This window comes from Pelodiscus sinensis, chromosome 14 (genome assembly GCF_049634645.1).
Source record: "Pelodiscus sinensis isolate JC-2024 chromosome 14, ASM4963464v1, whole genome shotgun sequence".
Taxonomy (NCBI): Eukaryota; Metazoa; Chordata; order Testudines; family Trionychidae; genus Pelodiscus; species Pelodiscus sinensis.
The window spans coordinates 17611919-17631290 of record NC_134724.1 but is presented as its reverse complement, the minus strand read 5'-3'; the positions used below and the strand labels follow the sequence as shown (position 1 = coordinate 17631290).

The 19372-nt window shown below is 42.7% G+C and overlaps 2 protein-coding genes across 3 annotated transcripts in view; both read right to left on the bottom strand.

The window, feature by feature from the left end:
- The window catches only part of LOC102463456 (cell surface hyaluronidase CEMIP2-like), an 81665-nt gene extending 79179 nt beyond the window's left edge, over nt 1-2486 (bottom strand). Inside the window, exons 1-2 of the mRNA XM_075897112.1 lie at nt 1159-2486; nt 508-805 (exon numbers count right to left, since the gene is read on the bottom strand). Of these exons, the coding sequence (XP_075753227.1) occupies nt 508-736 (229 nt within the window). The 5' untranslated portion in view covers nt 737-805; nt 1159-2486. The remainder of the gene's footprint in view (nt 1-507; nt 806-1158) is intronic.
- A 2089-nt stretch (nt 2487-4575) lies between these two features.
- Nucleotides 4576-19372, bottom strand: part of ABHD17C (abhydrolase domain containing 17C, depalmitoylase) — a 46168-nt gene continuing 31371 nt past the window's right edge. The window contains exons 2-4 of one of the 2 annotated variants that reach the window (XM_075897113.1): nt 14170-14349; nt 6930-6992; nt 5935-6071 (exon numbers count right to left, since the gene is read on the bottom strand). In XM_075897113.1, the coding sequence (XP_075753228.1) occupies nt 6932-6992; nt 14170-14349 (241 nt within the window). In that variant the 3' untranslated portion in view covers nt 5935-6071; nt 6930-6931. Of the gene's footprint in view, nt 6072-6929; nt 6993-14169; nt 14350-19372 lie in introns of both variants that reach the window. The other variant, XM_006139269.2, reaches the window with a different exon arrangement.

The following is a 19372-nucleotide window of genomic DNA, read 5'->3' as shown; positions in this document are numbered from 1 at the left end:
ACTCTGGAGAGAATAAAGGAGATAGATGTAAGTAAATATTCAGCAAGAGAAACATCAACTAATGGCACTACATGTATGGGTCCTTCTCCTGGGAGCTAAAGTAGTATGTGTTAAGAAGGTGGCAAGGGATCAAACCACAACATTCTGATCTTAACGCTAGTGGCTCTGAATTTAGGAAAAATGTGGTTCTGGAGGAGTCCAGAATTTCATGTAATCTACATGCTGTGGCAAAATGGACAGAGCTTTGGCTTCCACGGTTTCAAACGCCCCTGAACCGCTGAGTCAGCACTCTTGCAGGCCTTTTCTCGCTGCTTGAAAGCCAGCTAAAGAAAGCAGCTTTGCAATTAGCACTGCCTGTTGGAAAGCTCTACCCTGACCACTGCACTGGTAATCTGAGCTATAAACTACTGGTCCTTGTGTCGCTCTAACCAACCATCCCGCTAACGGCTCCATTAACCATCCCACTGAGGCGTGCTTGAGGGGAGACACAAGCAACGTTTTACTAACGGTTGAAACTGGTCGCTTGCGAGCCTGGCCAGCGGGACAGGAGCAGCAGCAGCAGCAGCAGGTTGGCAAGCACCAGGGCGCGGGGGCTGGGTGCAGAGAGACGCGCGCCGCTGGCTGGCTTCGGGCGACGCTGGGTCTGCGGCAGCCGCTCTGACCTGCTCTCTGGCTGCAGGAAAGGTGACCTTGAAGCCATAGCGGCAGCAGCAGGCGAGCGGTCGGTCCTGCTCATGGGAGGCGCTGCTGCATTGAAGGGACGTGGAGGCGGGCAGCAGCCAGGCCGCGGCACGGGACTTTAAACCTGCAATGAAGACAGACGGGTCTCCGGCCTCACGCGGCTTGCGCCTCCCTCGGCAGGGGCTCGGCGCGGCACAAGCCCAGGCTGCATTTGCGAGCGCTCCCCGAGGGGGGGAACCCGAGAGCCCCGACCAGCGCCACCCCGCCCCGCCGGCTCCAGACACCCGCCTGCCGGGAATCCCCGCGCTCGTGCTGAATGAGCCTGGCTCCTCTCTGGGAGCTGGGCTGCAGAGCAAGGCCCTGGCGCTGAGCCCCCTGGCGGGAGAGGCTGGCTGAGCGGGGGCCCTGCAGCCCCTCTCCGCGGGGCAGGGCGCCTGGCTGGGGAGCGCACGGTGCCTCCTGCCGCCTGGTTTGCACCTTCTGGCCGCGTCTCAGCCCAGTGGCTCCAGCTGCGCTCAGCTCCCCTTCCCGGCGGCTGGGCTGGGAGCGCCTAGGAGGACGGGACTCCAGGGGGCAGCAGCTGCGCCTTGGCCCGGGGGAGAGCTGGGAGCGCACGGAGCCGGGGCTAGCTCGGTGCCTGCCAGCTTCTACCGGCCGCTTGCGGCGTGGCCGCCTCTTACCTGGGTCCTCGCAGCCCGTCTCCCAGGGGCTCCCTTCCACCCCCAGCCGCCTTCCCTGAGACTGCCTCCAGAGCCCAGAGGGCTCGGCAGCCAATGCAAATCACCCGCACCCGTCGGCGCCCCACGCCTGCTCCAGGAACCGGGCCTAATGCAACATGTCGCGGAGGGAGGATGCACCACCAGGCACTTCAAGCCGGTCCTGTTCCCAGCCCCCAAAAAGTCTTCAGGAGCAACACGTTGCCCAGCAGCAGCATGGGACCGCCCCTTGCCGCGGGGGTATGCAGATCAGGTGGCTCCAGCTGTTTTCAAAGCTGTGACTTAGGAAGAGGCAAAGGAAGCAGGGAAGGTGCTCCTACGTCTGCCAGTTGCGGAATCCAAAATGAAAGAGTAAGGTTTTCGGTAAGACTGGCTGCTCTGTTACCCTACCCTTGGCTAATAAAGAAACATCTGCCCCTACAGTCTAAGTAGAAAGTGGGTTGATAACTGTTTTCCAAAAATTTTTCCCCATTGAGTTGTATGAAGGCGGATTATTTTATTCTAGAAAACATTCTAAAGGAACTTTGTGCCTGTTATTTTCCCCCCTCCCCACACTGAAAACAGAGCTCAGGGTTTATTTGGAGGGTTAATGAGTCGGTACATTGTGTAGGATTGCCCCCAGGTTAGGGGAAAGGCCTGGGAAAATTCCAGTATAAAGTAACAATGATTACTTATCTTCTACTCTTAGGAAGATCCTTTATCAGGCTGTATCTCTACACAATAGATATTTAAGCAGTGGAGGGAGCATGATATAGGGACGTGGCAGATAGAGTACGAACATAAGAACCAAAATGAATATTAGAAATTTAAACAATGTGTATCAGCTTTCCAAATGCTACTATGCCAGCTGTAACAGAAAAAAATATTTACATGTACAAAAAAATGCTCCATGCCATCTTTATCCCCAAATTCAACTGCCTAATCAAAGATAGCACAGCTGTCTCACATGAAACAAACAGAAGCTGCATCCACACTTAATGTTTCTAACAATTTTTTTCTTATGTCCAAAAAAGCCAACTAAGTACTCCAACATGGTTTACAAAACAGTATATATCAGCTATTAATTTTCAGAGATGTCTTAATAGCTCAAATATTCTTTACACTATGATAAAGGGATATCTACATTTTTGAACAAAATATTACAAATTTGATTGAGATAGTAGGGGGATGGGATTGTTACTTTTTTTTTGTCAGGCAGAGTTTAACAAAAGTCACACTAATATTTTTTGAAAATCCAGAGTGTTTTAAACTGTTCAAAGCCCTTTCTTCGTCTGCCCCCACTATCATTCCATTACTTTTCCTGAGCCAAAAGGTCCTCAGCTGAGGCTACTCTTTCAGTAAAGGGTGTCCTCCATTTGCTCTAGTATAAGCTATTTCATGAATCAGACATGGATTTTTAAAATAAAATTTAGTTGACATCCCATAAATCAATTTTTAAACAGGTAAGATTTTTAAAATGTCAATTTGAAATAATCAAATGCCCAAAGTCAGGGAATAATCATTACAAAACTATTGCAATGAGAGTTTAGAGTTTGATGGCATTATTCAACTCAGAGAATTTATTCAAGTATGCTCTGGTAGGAGCGGTGTTGAATGCACTGAAAATCCTTTTATGGGATCTAAACAGTAATGGTAACTCTATTGAACTAAGGAGAGAAGGAAGCAAGGATTGTTATTTCATGTTTTCATTGATGACAGGGAGAATTTAACACATGTTAATGACATCCAGATTATACGGAATTGGACAGCATTACTAACATTGACCAGAACAGAGAAATATCAAGGGATCTATAAATTTTAAAAATTGGCAGAAAGTTTGGATAACTGGAAAAAATCTGAATGAAGTTTACAGTGTTAGAGAAATATCTGGAAAGCAATAATGCTGAAAGAAATCCAGTGGTGAGGGTAGCCAGGATGTGTTTGCAATGCAATAAGCAAATATCAGAAAAATCTTACTGCAAAATTGGGCTGAATAGGTAGACATTTCAAGGAGCAGCAAAAAGATGGTAATTCCAACCCTATGAGAGGCTGATGTGACCACATCTGGAGAACTGTATTCCCCTATGGGCACTTCATTACTAGGATATTGACAAAATTTAGCAAATTTAAAGCATATCAAGTGATGGAGGAAGGGATTTATAAAGGAAACATTAAAAGACCCAAATGCAACATGTCTAAGCAATATTAAAAAGTGACTGCATTATGCAGGAGAGGGGAAGAGACATTCTGGACTAAATTTTCAGGCATGACACCATGGTAAGCACATCCAGATTAAAAAAAAAAAAAAAAATCAGGCCTCTGTATTGTCTCAAGTTGAACACCAGAACTGGAGAAACCTTTCCTAGTCACTTCTGAAAGCACATAACTACAAATAGACAGAATATGCACAGCGGGGGTCTCATCCTTTCACCACAGGGTCTAAACTCCTTCCAGGATGTTGTTAATGGGAATTACTGTCCCTAGAGATGAAAAGGAATTCTTAGGGGTTGTATAAAAGGGGTAAGATGTAAAGATGGCATGAACACATCATATAGTTACAAAACTCAGTCATTTGAAACAAAGGGTAATTTAAGATGAAGATTAAGCAAAAACTCATTTGACACTCACCAAGGAAACTGTTGGAAGCCTTATTGCTTAGAGACCATTTAAAATCTGACTGGACAAGATCTATTGCAAAGAATGAGCCTACACTGATAAGGAGAGAGGCTGGATGATCCCAACCTTTTTCTATCTTTAATTTTGAGGATTCAGGAATTGAAATTAAAATTTCAATTTAATTTTAGTTACTGAGGCTCTACAGCTTTAAATCAAATCACAAAGACAGCATATTCACATGCTGTGCTCACATTAGTTAATTGCATTCTTGTCACAAGATCTAACAATGACCCATATTGAAACACTGTTCCCAGCCATGATTTTCAAATTTAAACAGTAAGTCAAGAATCTTTACTCAAAATAACCAATTTACATTCCATATGCATAAAAATGTAAGTGGGATGGCAAGTTTGCTCTCTAGGATTATTTTGCACCTTTTTGTAAATATTTAACATTAAAATGCAAGGTTAGGTTGTCAGATTATTTGTTATTTTCTTCCCCCTTCCAGAATATAGTTTTTTCCATATCTCATGTTTGCTCTTTTTGTATGAAAACAGTAATACAAATGAGTTTCACAATTCAGTATGCTCTAATCCATGCATCCTTTATTCCATTACAACCACTGTGTTGCATTTTAGCAACAGTACACAAACTGCAATCAATCGCAATCAATTTTTACAACAATCTGAGGCTTACAGTACATTTAAGGCCTTTAAATTTGGAAAAAATTAGACCTATAGTAGTAGTGTAACAATTGTAAGTGTCTTGCATTTCTGATGCATATTTCTGTGCGATTCCAGTGTCAAAGAATCAAATTACTTCTAAACTAAAAAGATTAGCTCAATGAAAATTTAGTTACATAAATTCATCAAAACATAAAATGTTAATTTTTTGTCCTGGAAACCTTATAAAATTTTAATAGCAAAATAATATAGGGATAAAAACATATTTTAACAAAATGTATTCAATCATATACAAACCAGAATTTTGAAGTTTATTGTAATTAGATTTAAATTAAAACTACCAATCAAGAATCTATGCACAATGTAAATTCAAATATGTACAGTACTTTTAAAAAGTCTACAGGAATGCTTTACAGAAGGAAATGTTATGGCTCTTATTCAGACCATCTGAATATTAAAAGGAGTTTTCTATTAATGAATTTACATTTTCATTAAACAAAAACAAGTTAGTCAATTTTTCGTTAAGAATATTCCAGTTATATTTATACAGAAAATGGCTGAGAGAATTTAGCCCCTTGTAGTAAGGTGGCTTTTTGTTTGTTTGTTTTTCCAGGAAAGAGTAGGACATCTTAAATAATTTACTTGGGAAGATCAGTTAGTTAACAAAAGATCACTAAGAGGAAAAACCTCATCACAATAACTTGCCAGTTACAATACCACAGCTAGAAATTTACAAAGAAAGTACTCCCTTAGATTGAACCCATGAATCGATTATTAAGAACAAGCTGTAATTCATAACAGTTGTGTTCCAAATACTGAGATCATTGAAAAAAGTCTCCTAGGCCAGTATTATAAATGATCAGAAGATAGAGAAAAACTGACTTTAGAATATTTAATACAGTAATAGGTAAAAAGGATCCCCATATTCATATCCCAATGTCCGCCAAGGTAATGAAACTAAAATCATTGGAGTTACAGTAGTTGACCATATTGTGTGCATTAGTAGAATAATTTCCAGATATAAAAGACAAGTTTCATCAGATGTTTGATTAGAACACCCTAAAGACAGGTATTTCTTCATAGTGTAAAGCTATTACAGCTATCCAGTTAAAGCATGTGCAAAAACAGGTCATTTCTTCCATTCACAGTAACTGAGGTAAAATCAAGTAGGCTTCTTCAGGAGTTGGGGAGTTCATGAGATATGAACTGTTTTAGTCTTTCTAGATACTGTGCATAAAGCTCTATGTCATTATGCCCAGCCCCTTCCACCCAGAGGGGCTCCACTGCTCGTGGACATCGCTCATACATTGCCAGGCCATGGGAGAAATCTATTACCTCATCTTCGGTACCGTGAATTACCAACACAGGAGAGGTTACTTTAGATATCTTGTCAATGCTGGGGGGGATGAAAAAGAGAGAGAGGTTATTTGGGGTTTTAATTTTTACATTGATAACAAGAAAGTTTAATTAATTTCTAAACTCAATTAAGGAATAGTGTATTTTTTAAACAGATGTCCTATTGACTTACCCACAAAACAGGTGAAGCACAGATACCTGCCAGTGCAAGCTATCCTTTTATCACCATCATGCTACAAACTCTTAACAGTAAGACCACCATCCACTCTTCTGCATAGTCAAATCTTCGTCTTCTTAGTGCATATCATAATAGCTAGAATGTGGACAGTTGTCTAACTCAGAACAACCTGAGCCCACCAATGCAGTCCCACAGAGACTAGGGGTGAAACCAATCACCATGTCTGAGTTTGAAATAGTGACCAATGTAGCCGACAACTAAACTAGAGACATTTGGATCCCTAATCCCTTATAGCCCTTGAGAATAGGGTTATGCTACAAATTATACTACATTTTTAATTATTTTCACTTCCAGATTCTCATTGCTGTATTGTGCTAGAGTACATATTAGGACTGAACACACAAAAGGGAAATATTTAACTGCAAACCAACACTAATTAAAAAAAAACTGGCCCAGGATTTGTTTCATGGAAACATTTATGTGCATCTTGGGTTTTGAATAAGCTTATTTTTCACAACCTACATTTGGGGAAATGTTGACAAAGTAAACATTTAACTTAGACACAAGCTTTTTTTAAAAAAAGTTTGGTAGTATTTCTGTTGGATTTTTTTATTTTGGGGAGAGAAGGGTGGGAGGAAAGGAAAATAATTAAACCACTACAGTAGCTATAGTTGATTGCAGTGAACAATCATGAACTGATAGAAACAACTTTTTACCCACCTCTAATTTCTATGATTTGTTACAGTTGAACAGTAATTAAAGGGAGTCAGAATTTTGCTACTCCTAGAGAAAGTGAAGGGAGTTAAACATCTAAATCAGAAAGTGACTGTACAAAAATGAAGCTTTATCTATCTAGTTGCTCAAAATGAGCAAAACCCAAAAATACAATGTGACAATTTACAAACAAACATAACATTTTGAAAATACAGATAATTCAATTCAAACAATTAAATATGAACTGCAACAGAGAACGTCACAGAGCTATTGCTAAACAAACATTCTGGTCTCACTTTACATCCCAGTATCTCTTCAAAACAGACTATACAAGCTTAAACGTTAAAAAATACAGTCTTTTGATTTTGAAATTACAGGCAGTACCTGTACAAGATAGGGACTGTAGGTTTGTTCTTAAGTTGAATCTGTATGTAAGTCGGAACTGGCATCCAGATTCAGCCGCTGCTGAAACTGACCTGCGGCTGACTACAGGAAGCCCGAGGCAGAGTTGCTCTGCTCCGGGCTTCCTGGAATCAGCCGCTGATCAGTTTCAACAGGCTGAATCTGGACGCCAGTTCTTACATACAGATTCAACTTAAGAACCCCAGGCGTCCCCAAGTCAGCTGCTGCTGAAACTGATCAGTGGCTGATTCCAGGAAGCCCAGGGCAGAGCAACTCTGCCTCGGGCTTCCTGTAGTCAGCGCTGGTCAGTTTCAGCAGCGGCTGACTTGGGGACACCTGGGGCAGAGCAGCTTGGGTGCTGCTGGGTTGCTCCAGTAGCGCCGCTCCTCGGTGCTACTGGACCAACCCAGCAGCACCCAAGCTGCTCTGCCCCAGGCGTCCTGATTCAGCGGCTGCTGAAACTGACCAGCAGTGGCTGAATCAGGACGCCTGGGGCAGAGCAGCTGGGGTGCTGCCGGGTTGGTCCCGTAGCGCCCAGAGCGGCGCTATGGGACCAACCGGCAGCGCCCCAGCTGCTGTACCACAGGCGTCCGGAGCAAAGCCGGGGAGCACGGGGGTAGCGGGACAGCCCAGACGTGCCGCGGCTTTCCTGCTGCCCGCATGCTCCGCGGCTCTGCTCCCTGTCTCCCTGCTCTGTTGGTCTCCAGCAGACCAGGGAGACAGGGAGCAAAGCCGTGGAACACTCCGGCAGCGGGACAGCCGCGGCGCGTCTGGGCTGTCCGCTGCCCGCGTGCTCCCCGTCTCCCTGGTCTGGAGAGACGTGAAGCAAAGCCACGGAGCATGCGGGCAGCGGACAGCTGCTGTCCCGCTGCCGGCGTCCTCAGAGGCTTTGCTTCCCGTCTCCCTGGTCTGCTGGTAGACCAGGGAGACGGGCAGCAAACCCTGTTCGTAACTGCGGATCTGACATAAGTCGGATCCGACATAAGTCGGATCCGCATAACTCGGGGACTGCCTGTAGATTCCAGGAAGGGAAACATTAAATATGGACTAGTCAGGTTTAACTTTTTCCATATGGAATACAGATAAGGACTTCAAGAACATTAGAACTGTTAATATAAGAGAGGTACAATTCAGCTACATTTATACTGGCACGTTCTCACGCAAAAACCCTCTTGCGGAAGAGTTCTTCGCAAAAACTCTTCCAGAAGAGAGCGTCTACAGTGGCATGTGCTTTTGTGCAAGAGATGTGCTTTTGTGCAAGAGCATCCATGCCAGTGTAGATGCTCTCTTGCACAAGAAATCTCTCATGGCCATTTTAACCATAGGGCTTTCTTGCGCAAGAAATTCATGTTGCCTGTCTACACTGGCCTCTTCTGGAAGAGCTCTTGCACAAGAGGGCTTATTCCTGAGTGGGAGCATCAGAGTTCTGGCGCAAGAAGCCCTGATTTCATACATTAGAACATCAGTTTACTTGCGCAAGAACACGCGGCCAGTGTAGACGGGCAGCAAGTTTTTGCGCAAGAGCGGCCGCGTTTGTGCGAGATCGCGCCAGTGTAGACACAGCCTTCTGGTTTTTATTTGCAACCCCAAGTGAAGAATGCCATAATGAAATGGCAAAGAGAAATAGGCCAAATATTGAATAATTTAGTTTAAAGTTTTAGAAGTCAATGGACTGTCTGCCACTGAGTAAAGATTTCATAATAGGCATGTCAGCTATGTGCAGTTATATACACAAAAGGCTTTTTATAGATCACTCTTATTAGTTAGCTACTTTAAGAAAGAAAGCTGGATAACCCCCATCACTGCAGCATTCAGGTAACTAATTTAATAGTTTGAATACAGATGATGAACTGTTAAAGAAAAAATATTTGTGTTTTACAAAAAAAATTGGAAAGCATCCCATTGCCAACTCAGCTACTTGTAAAGCAGTATTTAAACTGCACATTAGCCTACTTTGTATTCTCAGCCACACCTCTCGGCAGCTAGGAAATCTACAGAAACTATGTTCACATGGGGTCCCAATATAAAACACTTACAACAGTGATTTTCCAAAGGTGTATATAAACATTGTTTCCTGCAGTGAAGGCAGAGAGTTGAGCTTTACACATTAATGAAAATAAACATTTGTGTATTTCCCTTGTTTCGAGGTATACGTGAAGTCAGTCAGAGCAGTGTACAGATCAGTAGAAGGTTAATAAATACTGTACAACATCTCTGCTGTTAAGCTTTAAACATCCCTCCCCACACGCACTTATTTATGTTTTATACTATTTGAACTGACTTGTTTAATCAGTTACCCACTCTTGCGATAAAAGCAATTTAAAACCTTAGGTTTTCTCCTGTAGACATTAATTTTATATCAAATGTTAGATATTTAAAAACTAAGAGAAGAACATTGCACGAGTTTGAGAGCAAAATCTTTCAAACTCCTAATATACCTTCAGTGAATTCACATTTTAAAACTTGCTGAAAAGCATACTAAAACTATGACTTCACAAAGACAGGTATCATTCTCTACGTTTGAAGGTCATATCTTTTAAGAAGGAGTTGTTTCACTAGTTACAGTCAGTCTTCCTAAAACTCTCTTTAAATATCAGCTGTTATGATCAAGTTAAAATAAAACATAAGAGAATGAATTCCACTGCTCTATCCTGGCTACAAAGGGTCCACCTACATGGTGAATACCCTTCCCCGCAACCCGTGCTGTGAGTCTCAGAACCCAGACAGTGCTACAGGGCTAAAAATAGCAATGCAGACAGTCTTGCTAGGGCTGGAGCCTAGACTGAGACCCACACCGAAGCCTGAGTGAGAGCTCATACACTGCTAATTTTAGCTCCATAGTGTGAGCTCCATGAGCTCAAGTTAGTTGACTTGGGCTCTAAGATACATTGTCCAATGTTTCTGCAGTCAGATATAACCAAATACTGTATTAGTTCACAGACCTAAACTCTGCAATAAATGTCATGGAGTCTGATGATACAGGCAGTCCCCGGGTTACGTACAAGATAGGGACTGTAGGTTTGTTCTTAAGTTGAATTTGTATGTAAGTCGGAACTAGTACATATTTTTTGGGGGACGGGGAGCTGGAGTTAGGTGGAAAAGACTCTGATTCTCATACAACTTCCTTATTCTAAGAAAAACACATACTGTTTTGATATGAAGGTTTTTTTGGTTGATATTTTAATTAAAAATTGATAATAAGTTTCAGTGTTTCATGCTATATCCAAATCTTCCTTTTGGGGTACCTGAAAGATCCCAGTTATTCATTTAATAGTCAGAATCTTTGTTTTTTATAACTAAAAAAAGTTTATTCAATGCATATTACTGTTCCAAATAGAATTTGCTACAGATGGTTCAGTGAAATGGGTATTAAGTGTAATAAATAGTCATTGGAGAGCACAGTGAAATATTGATACAATCAAAGCTGCTGTTGTATTCTGCTGAGCAGAAAATGGAAATCCCTTCCTGTGAAGTGTGTGTGTGAATTTATCCACAGGATTAATTTTAAAGAAAAATTCTGTGTTGGGAACAGGAGTTTAGCCACAGGTGGGTCCTCATTGTCCACTCACCCACTTTGCAACCAGACCCATCCCCTCGGGGCTTACCCTGCTCTGCTCCAGCCAGGGTGTGGGGTTGGGGCTTATCCCCTCTTCCCTTCTGTCCTGCTCCTCCCCATTCTTGCCCACCCATACCACTGGGTAATTTTTCAGCTTTACCTCTGCCAGGCTGGAAGGGACTTGTTAATTTCACGTGACACTAACAAGATACTTGCAGCTCTAGTGCTGAAGAGAGAAAGAGCTGTTGCTCCCAACGTGGGGACTGTAACACAATGGGTCTCAATGCCTGCTGCTCCTGCTGTTCCATAGGAAATTAATTTTTCCGTTCTGGAGTGCCCCCTTTTGGCTGGTGTCTTGTTCCCCCCAGCAGACCCGCATCCTCCTCAGCGAGAAAAGCCACTCCGCATCTCCCTGGTCTGCTGGGAGGGGGAGGGGGGGCGCTAGCTCCGCATCTCCCTGGTCTGCTGGGGGGAAGTACCCCCCGCGCCGCCGGAGGCGGCGACGACAGTGGGGGAGGCACCCCGCACTAGCTGCGCCTCCCCCCCCCCCGCCATTTGTAACTAGGGATCCGATGTAAGTTGGATTGATGTAACCCGGGGACTGCCTGTATTCTTCCATTCCTGGCTACAGGAAACTACTTGGAGGCAGGGGTACTTCTTCCTCTCAGTCTTCTGCATTTACCATTGTCAGAAGATCAGCATCATTACCATTGAGAATGTAATCCAGAAGACAATGCTATGCTCAAATCAGGAACCGCTCTTGGGAGAAAGTGGAATACCTAATACAGGTTGGACCTCCGTGGTCCGGCACCCTGGGGACCTGACCAATTCCAAACGAGGGAATTTGCCGGATCAGGGGAGGTCCCCTGCTATCAGCCTCCCAGGATACTGCTGGCTGGCTCCGCTCTACCCCCAATGCCACTGTGCTCCAGGCCGGCTGCTACAGGACTTGGGCTTGGCACACTGCTGCCAGGTGGCTCAGGTTCTCCAGGGGAAGAGCTCCCCAGCCACCACAGCCCCACTTCTGCCCCACCCAGCTGAGGCTTCTTGGGGACAGTACTCCACGGCTACCCTGCTTCTGTCCCACACAGGGTTTCCCAGGGACTAGGCTCTCTGGCTGCCCTGCTGGTGGCCTTGCTGCTGCCACACCCTGCCAGGGCTCCCCTGGGACGGGGCTTTGCGGCTGCCCCACTGCTGAGGTGCCAAGATAGGGCTCCGCAGGGACAGAGCTTGCAGTCCTGCTGCTGCCCTGCGTGGCCATCGCTCTCTGGGGATGGGGCTCACCTGTCTGATGGTGGGGCTCCCTTCTGCTGGACTCCCTGACTGGCTCTCATTCCCGGGTGCTGGAGTTCTCTGGTCCAACAACATCTGTGATCCTGCCAGACCGCAGATGTTGACAGACCAGAGTCTCCCGGATTTAAGAGGTTCAACCTGCAGCAGACATTCAAGCGGTAGAGAATCAGGGGTGGTTTCTATAGCTGCCAAGTATACTGAAGAATAGAGTGGTATCTCTTCCTGTAGTAAAATGTTAATACTGTTTCTACCAAATGTACAAGAATTAGAACTATTTGCACTTAAAGGTGCCTCCCAGAGAAGGGAAACAAAAAGCAAGTTATGATTACTCAAAGCAAATTTGACTATTCAGTTAACAGTCACAGCAATAAGCAGCAGGTGGTTTAAGACAGTAGTAAGCATACTTCTGGGGTTATCCGCAGGTCTTCCATGGGATACATCCACATATCTAAGTAGTTGTATCATTTTATAACAGGCTACATAAAAAGCACTAGTAAAGTCTGTACAAACTAAAATTTTGTAAGACTATTTCTTCTGTTCTATATATTATATAGTGAAATGTAAGAATAATATTTATATTCCACTTGATCCATTTTATTATTATATGGTAAAAATGAAAAAGTAAACAATTTTTCAATGCTAGCGTGCTGTGATTTTTGTATTTTTATGACTGATTTTGTAAGCAAGTAGTTTAAGTGAGGTAGAACTTGGAGTACGCAAGATAAATCTATCTCCTAAAGGGGTACGATAGTCTGGAAAGCTTGAGAGCCACCGATTTAAGATATTTTCTTACACTTAAAGTGTGTTCATTAATATGAAGTTTTAATTATTAAAGAAATAGTTAAAATAAATTACATCTGGCTTCTTTGTCACAGAAGTCCCACATAATAGAGTCTTTGAGCTTCTACTGTCTGAAAGTTGGGCTTCCACCTTTCTCCATCAAAAGAACGAGACTGTGCTCTGGAAGATGCAGTTTTTGCTTTGAACACTGATTCCTTGTGAATAAGTTGTGCAAAACCAACTTCAACAATGAAGGGTGCTCTCCAGTCCACTGATTTTCACTCTTCGGATGTAAATTTCACATATTTTTAGGAATACCCGTGGGCATCCAAATGTTTTGGTCTCTCTTTATATCTAAGCACCTCATTAAATCAGAGAAACTGTCTCTGCTGTTCAGGCTTTTACATTCTATTAGTTATCCTGAAACTAATCAGGTTTAACTTTCAGTGTGGAATTTTAAAGATTATAAGTTCATTTTAAGGCAACTGAAATGCTGCCATATATCTTAACTGATCCTAGATGCTGTGCACCTCCTCCCCCATTATGGTGGTATCTAAGCACTTCAATCTTTAATGTCTTTATCCTCACAATGCCTTTAGAGACAAGGAAGTATTTTACAGATGAGAATCTGAGGCAAGGAGACTCACACAAAGCCTGTGTCAGAGCAGGTCACAGAATCCTAGGCTAGCATCCTAGCGACTGCACTATCCTTCCTTTCTTCCTTTATGCAGCAACAAACGTTATCCAGAACTTTAGTCTATTATTTTTGTAAAGAAGGATAAGCAGTTAACAAGAAGTCTAAAATTCCTTCCACATATATTTGTTGACACTACATCCCTTTTTAATCTGAGTTGGTTGAACAATGTAAAGGGGGCGTTACTAATTAGCAAAAAGCATTGCCAGCACAACCACAGCTAACAGTTACTGGTCTAATTTAGCATAGAATGGTTTGGTAGACTGGGTATGAGCATTAAACATCACAATAATAAATAACTGTGAAGTTTTGTAGGGGTTTTCTTCATTTGTGGTTTTATCAAACTAGCATGCCAGTTTGAGAATACAAGCTACTTAGTGACAAGTGAATATATTTATTATCTGCTTAGATTTATAGTATGTGCCTGTGCAAGATGCATGTCACAATACAAATAAAAGTAAATACTATAGAAAAGTTTGCAGTGACCATAGAACAATCTCTCCAGCAATATTTCCACATACCTTGGGAAAGCATCAAAGCAATACGTTTTCCTGGTGTCAGGAAAAGCTACCCGTAATCCAGACATCAAAGGAGAATGAAGGATTACAGCTGCACACTCGTACCGAGATGCCAAGTCCACTGTCGGGACAGTTCCAATACTCTGACCATAGAGAATTATGTTCTCAGGACTCACACCATATCTGCAAAATTAGAAAATAGATCTCTTTAAAAAACAACCAACCAACCAACCTATTACAAATGAACAGTGACAGATACAAAACACACATTCTACCACTGCAGCTCTCCCTCCAAAATCCAGTCCCACCCAGTATGTAGGAAAGTATCAAGTCTGTATATAAAAGCAGACTAAATCATTATGTAGTAATTAGAACATTTTGGCTATGTCTACACTCGCGGCTTCTTGCGCGAGTAATATGCAAATGAGGCTAAGCGTGGAATATCTCTGAGCCTCATTTGCATACCTAATGAGCCACCATTTTTTTCAGAAGAGGCTCTTGCACAAGAAGGAGCGTCTACACTGCCCCTTCTTGCGCAAGAAAAACCCTCTTGCGCAATGCTGTTCTTCATCTCAAGTAATAGGTGTAATGGCATTGCGCAAGAGGGTTTTTCTTGCGCAAGAAGGGGCAGTGTAGACACTCCTTCTTGCACAAGAGCCTCTTCTGAAAAAAATGGTGGCTCATTAGGTATGCAAATGAGGCTCAGTGATATTCCTCGCTTAGCCTCATTTGCATATTACTCGCGCAAGAAGCCACGAGTGTAGACATAGTCTTTCAGAATTATCTGTTTGCCGGTTACTCATCTAAACCATATTTGTGAATGTTCAGGAATCTAAGTTATCTTCCACAACACAGTGCACTAACATGTGTTTGACATTGAAAAAAACCCAGTCTTACAGGAATTTCTATCCTAACGCTGACACACAGTCTCTTGTTTTAAAAAAAAGGGATCTTTGTTTTATAAAAACAGTTGACTCAACCCCAAAAGATATAATCAAGATCAAATTAACTGGAAATTAAATACATTTATATATTTAATGTAAGATGGATGGCTCTTGATTATTCCCCTCCATTCTAGTAGCATCCTAGTCTGTGTGCTGTATAGTTTTCAGGCCTACTTATAGCTCAAGTTACAGACTGGTGTATAGTAATCTGCTGCTACAAAACATCACTAATATCACAATCTTAGATATTCAGAAATATCAAAAAGTTGGTTTAAAATATTAAATTATTTTCAGGATACTTGGTCACCACCATATTTAACACACACATTATAACTGCTATTCTGAGAGTCACAAGATAGTACTCACAGATCCTCAACATCCAGCTTAGCTTACTACAAACAGCACAAAAATAATTCACAGTAGAGAACTGCACATTTCTGGTTGTCTTAATCTATTAGTAGAAGTGCATTTTTTCAATTTAGATTGGCACTAATACTTCCACTTCTATGACACTGGAAATCAGAACCTACATCTGGGATTCTACCAGGCTGTACAGGTTTTCAGCCCATTTGCTGAAATGGTTATCAGCCTGATGCGCAAGACTAAACTGCTTTACCTCACAAACACAAACCCAATGGCCAACATTCAGCTGCTCGTAGGGCAGCAACAAAAGGGATAGGGAAGTAAAGTTATGAGAAGAGGGGACACGATACTAATCATCCTAAAACAGGTTACAGTCTGGTACATTTACGTTTATAATGAAGTAAGATTTATCTGAATTGTAGCATCGCTGGAACAGGGACTACATCTTCCCAGATGTTTGCACAATGCTTAACACAGTGTAACATTATAACTGTAATACCAATTATAAAAACAATTTGTCCCCAGAGTAAACTCTCTCTCTTATTGTTCTGTCAAAGCCAGACTGTCATCTTTCAAGATGTAAAGCTTAGGGAAAATTTGCCTCGCTGGCAGAGTGGGCGCAGGATATAGTGAAATCCCGTATAGCTTGGCTGCACAGGAAAAGAATTCAAGGAGTGAAATTCTGGCCCTACTAACTTCAGTGAAGGCAGGATTTCTCTCAAGAAGTCATTTGAAAAGAATCTGCATTCACTTAATCACGCCTCGTGACAGAGTTTTGGGAGAAGTGCACTCAACTATGCTGATTCACCAGCCATTGCACCCTGCTACTCAGAGATCATCACAACCTAAAAATGGTACAGCAACACCACTATGTGATCTGGGTAAGGACAAAGGTGTATTTGGAGTATTTCAGATTATTAATACTGTAGTAGCATATAAAGGCACCAGTCTGGATCCACTGTGCTAGACAAAGTACAAACATACAGTGAAGAGATGTCCCTCTTCCAAAAAGTTTACAATCTAAGTATAGGTGAAAACAATAGCAGATATATAAAGGGGAAGCATAATGCAACAGTCATCAGCTCCCTAGAGTGTGAACTCTATAACCGTGTCTTTGCCTAGAAGATAGGATTTTTCCCCGTTCATTCACTTTCACTACTTTTGTTTTTCTTTTGTTTCTATAAATGGCTTGTGTAATCTGCATTGGCCATAAAGCACCTAGCTATCATAGCGATAGGCTTCTAGAAACAAAACTTAAGGCACAATCTGCATTTCACAGGAAGCAAATCAGTTAAAGTAGGATGCTGTTTGAAGTGCTATAAACATAGGAGATTTCTACACTGCAAGGTCCTGTTTGACTAGGTATCAGATCCATTAACTGGTCAGTTCTGATTATATCACAGCAATGGAGTGGCATTTTTGCTACATTTGTCTTAAGAGAATTAAGGCATTAATAGTGTCTTTTAAAGTACGCAGTACAAAATACTGAAACATGCTGAGCCAAATGTCAAAGGTGAAACTGATACCAGAATTAACAGTGACAAAGCAGGAAGGGCAATTAAAGAGCATTTTAGTTATGTATTTGTCATTCCTACATCACTTCTTGCTAATCAGCACCAAGCAATTAGATAATTTAAACTAGTTATAGAAACTTCTACTATCTTTCCATACCCTTTGCCCTTCCTCCTTTTGATCAGAAGAGTGCCACATCTCTCAGACAAATTCACCTTGAAACATCTGAACAAAACGCTCGTCTTCATGTTTTATATATTCACTGTGGAGCAGGGGGGAGAGGACATTTGATGATTCAAAGCCAAGGTCCATGAATAGGTGAAGCAAAATCTAAACACATGTAGTTTTAAGTTTTGGTTTGGAGGTCTCAGTTCCTTAAAATATTTTTAAAAAATTATAAGAGAGCAGTCAGATGGAAAGTGAAACACAAGAGAGAGGACATGTATGGATGGAAAGAGAGCAGAGGGAGCAGAATCTGAAGGCAAGAAGAGAAGAAATGAAGAGTGAGGAAAACAACCAGACAATAAGGGGTAGGAGGGAGAGCTTAAAAAAAAAATCACATTTTGAAAAGACCAATTATTTTCCTCAGGATTCTGTCACCACTCATTTTCCATCCGCAAGACCTAGCATGTTTCTGCAAGAGGAAAAAGACCCTTTTTTTCCTGTTGATCCCACTCAGAGGTGGAGAGAAAGGTTCAAGTATCTGCAATCATAATACACCACTACAATCATAATACACCCACTACGACAGTGGGTCTCAGTCTGTGGGCCAGGACCCAAAACTGGGTCACCAGAATGTTTCAAAGGGTCACATGGTGGCTCCTATCCTACAGGGCTGGCTGGGCTCCCCTCTCTGCTCCAGGCACTGCAATTCTGGGGTTCCAGCATTACTCAGGCATGATCCTGTCACCAACCATGATGACAAGAGTCTGGGTAAGCCAAGATTGAATGAGAGGCACTGCAGCCCCAAGAGCCAGGTCATAATGTCCAGTTAGGGAAGGAGGAAACCCCAAGTGGCACTGCAATCCTCTAGGTTGCAATGCCTAGAGCAGAGGGCCTAAGCTAGCTACCCGTCACAGCACTGCAGCTACCAATGTGTGTGAGGGAGGGAGGTGTCCTGCACAGCATTCACAAGCATTCCCCAGGGAGCAAGGCCTCCCTGAAATCACCTCATGGCCTGCACCCCCAAATGATTTACTGGGTCAGGACAGGCCATAAACATTTACAGATGGGTCCTTCCTGAGCCCCAAAAACACTGAGAGCCCCACTGCACTAGAGGACACAGTTGCTGGCTACAAGCAGATAACTGGTGACTACTCTGCTTGTTGCCAGACATACATCAATTGGTTAAACTTTGAAACAACAGATCCAGGCTCTCTCAGCATGTCTACATTTGGGTGGGGTCAGACTCGGACAAAAAAAACCAAAAAAACTCAATTTTGATTCATCCACTCCCCGCCATTCTCACACTGAACATACAGCTTTCATATTTACTACATCTAGGGGCAGTTAGAAATGAAAGTGCTTGAATCAAAGACATTTTTCCAAGTTCTCAGAAGTAAAGGATAGTAAGCCAGTTTGTCCCTTTGAAAAGAAAGGATTTGGAATTTCATGGCATTGTTTGTCCATCTTACTGGAAGCTCTAATAAATCATTTATAAGTAATACTAAATTCACCTTGAAAATGTGTAAAATAAATCCAGCACATTTCTGCTAAATGGACAAACCTACAATATTTACAGGTGATTACAGATTTCTAGAACTCTTGTTTTAGACCACATCTCACCTATGAAAAATCTCATAACCTTCTTCCTTTTTTAAAGTTATTTGCAGTGTTAGTTCCAGGAGGAGCCTGGGGATTAGGGAGGAGCATCCGGCCAGGCAGCACTTACCCCAGGTGGCTCCCAGGTAGTGGTGCAGCGAGACGAAGGACAGCTCCCTGCCCACCCCAGGCCCATTCTGCTTCTGGAAGGAGTAGGGTTGCCAGGTGTCCAGTACTGACCCAGACAGCCCAGTATTTTCACCTCCTGTCCAGTAAAAAAAATCAGAAAATACCGGACACCTAAAATGTTCAATATTTTCTGATTTTTTCCCCCTGCCAGGAGGCGAAAATACTGAACACCTGGCAACCCTACAACACACTCGACAACCCGGCCCAGTCCTCCCCTCCTCCCCCGCTTACCTGGTTCCACAGGGAAGTTGTCTTCTGGCTCGATCAGAAAAACAAGATGGCCACTGGCAAAAAGCTTCAAAGGCTTTTCTTAAAGAGGCCATGCTGTTTTATTTTTTTGATTAACTCTCGGAGTCCTTTTTGGGGGGGGGGGGGGCTCAATAACTTTGGTCTCCCCCCCCCTTTTTTCCTCAACAGAATTTTTTCCCTGGTGTTTT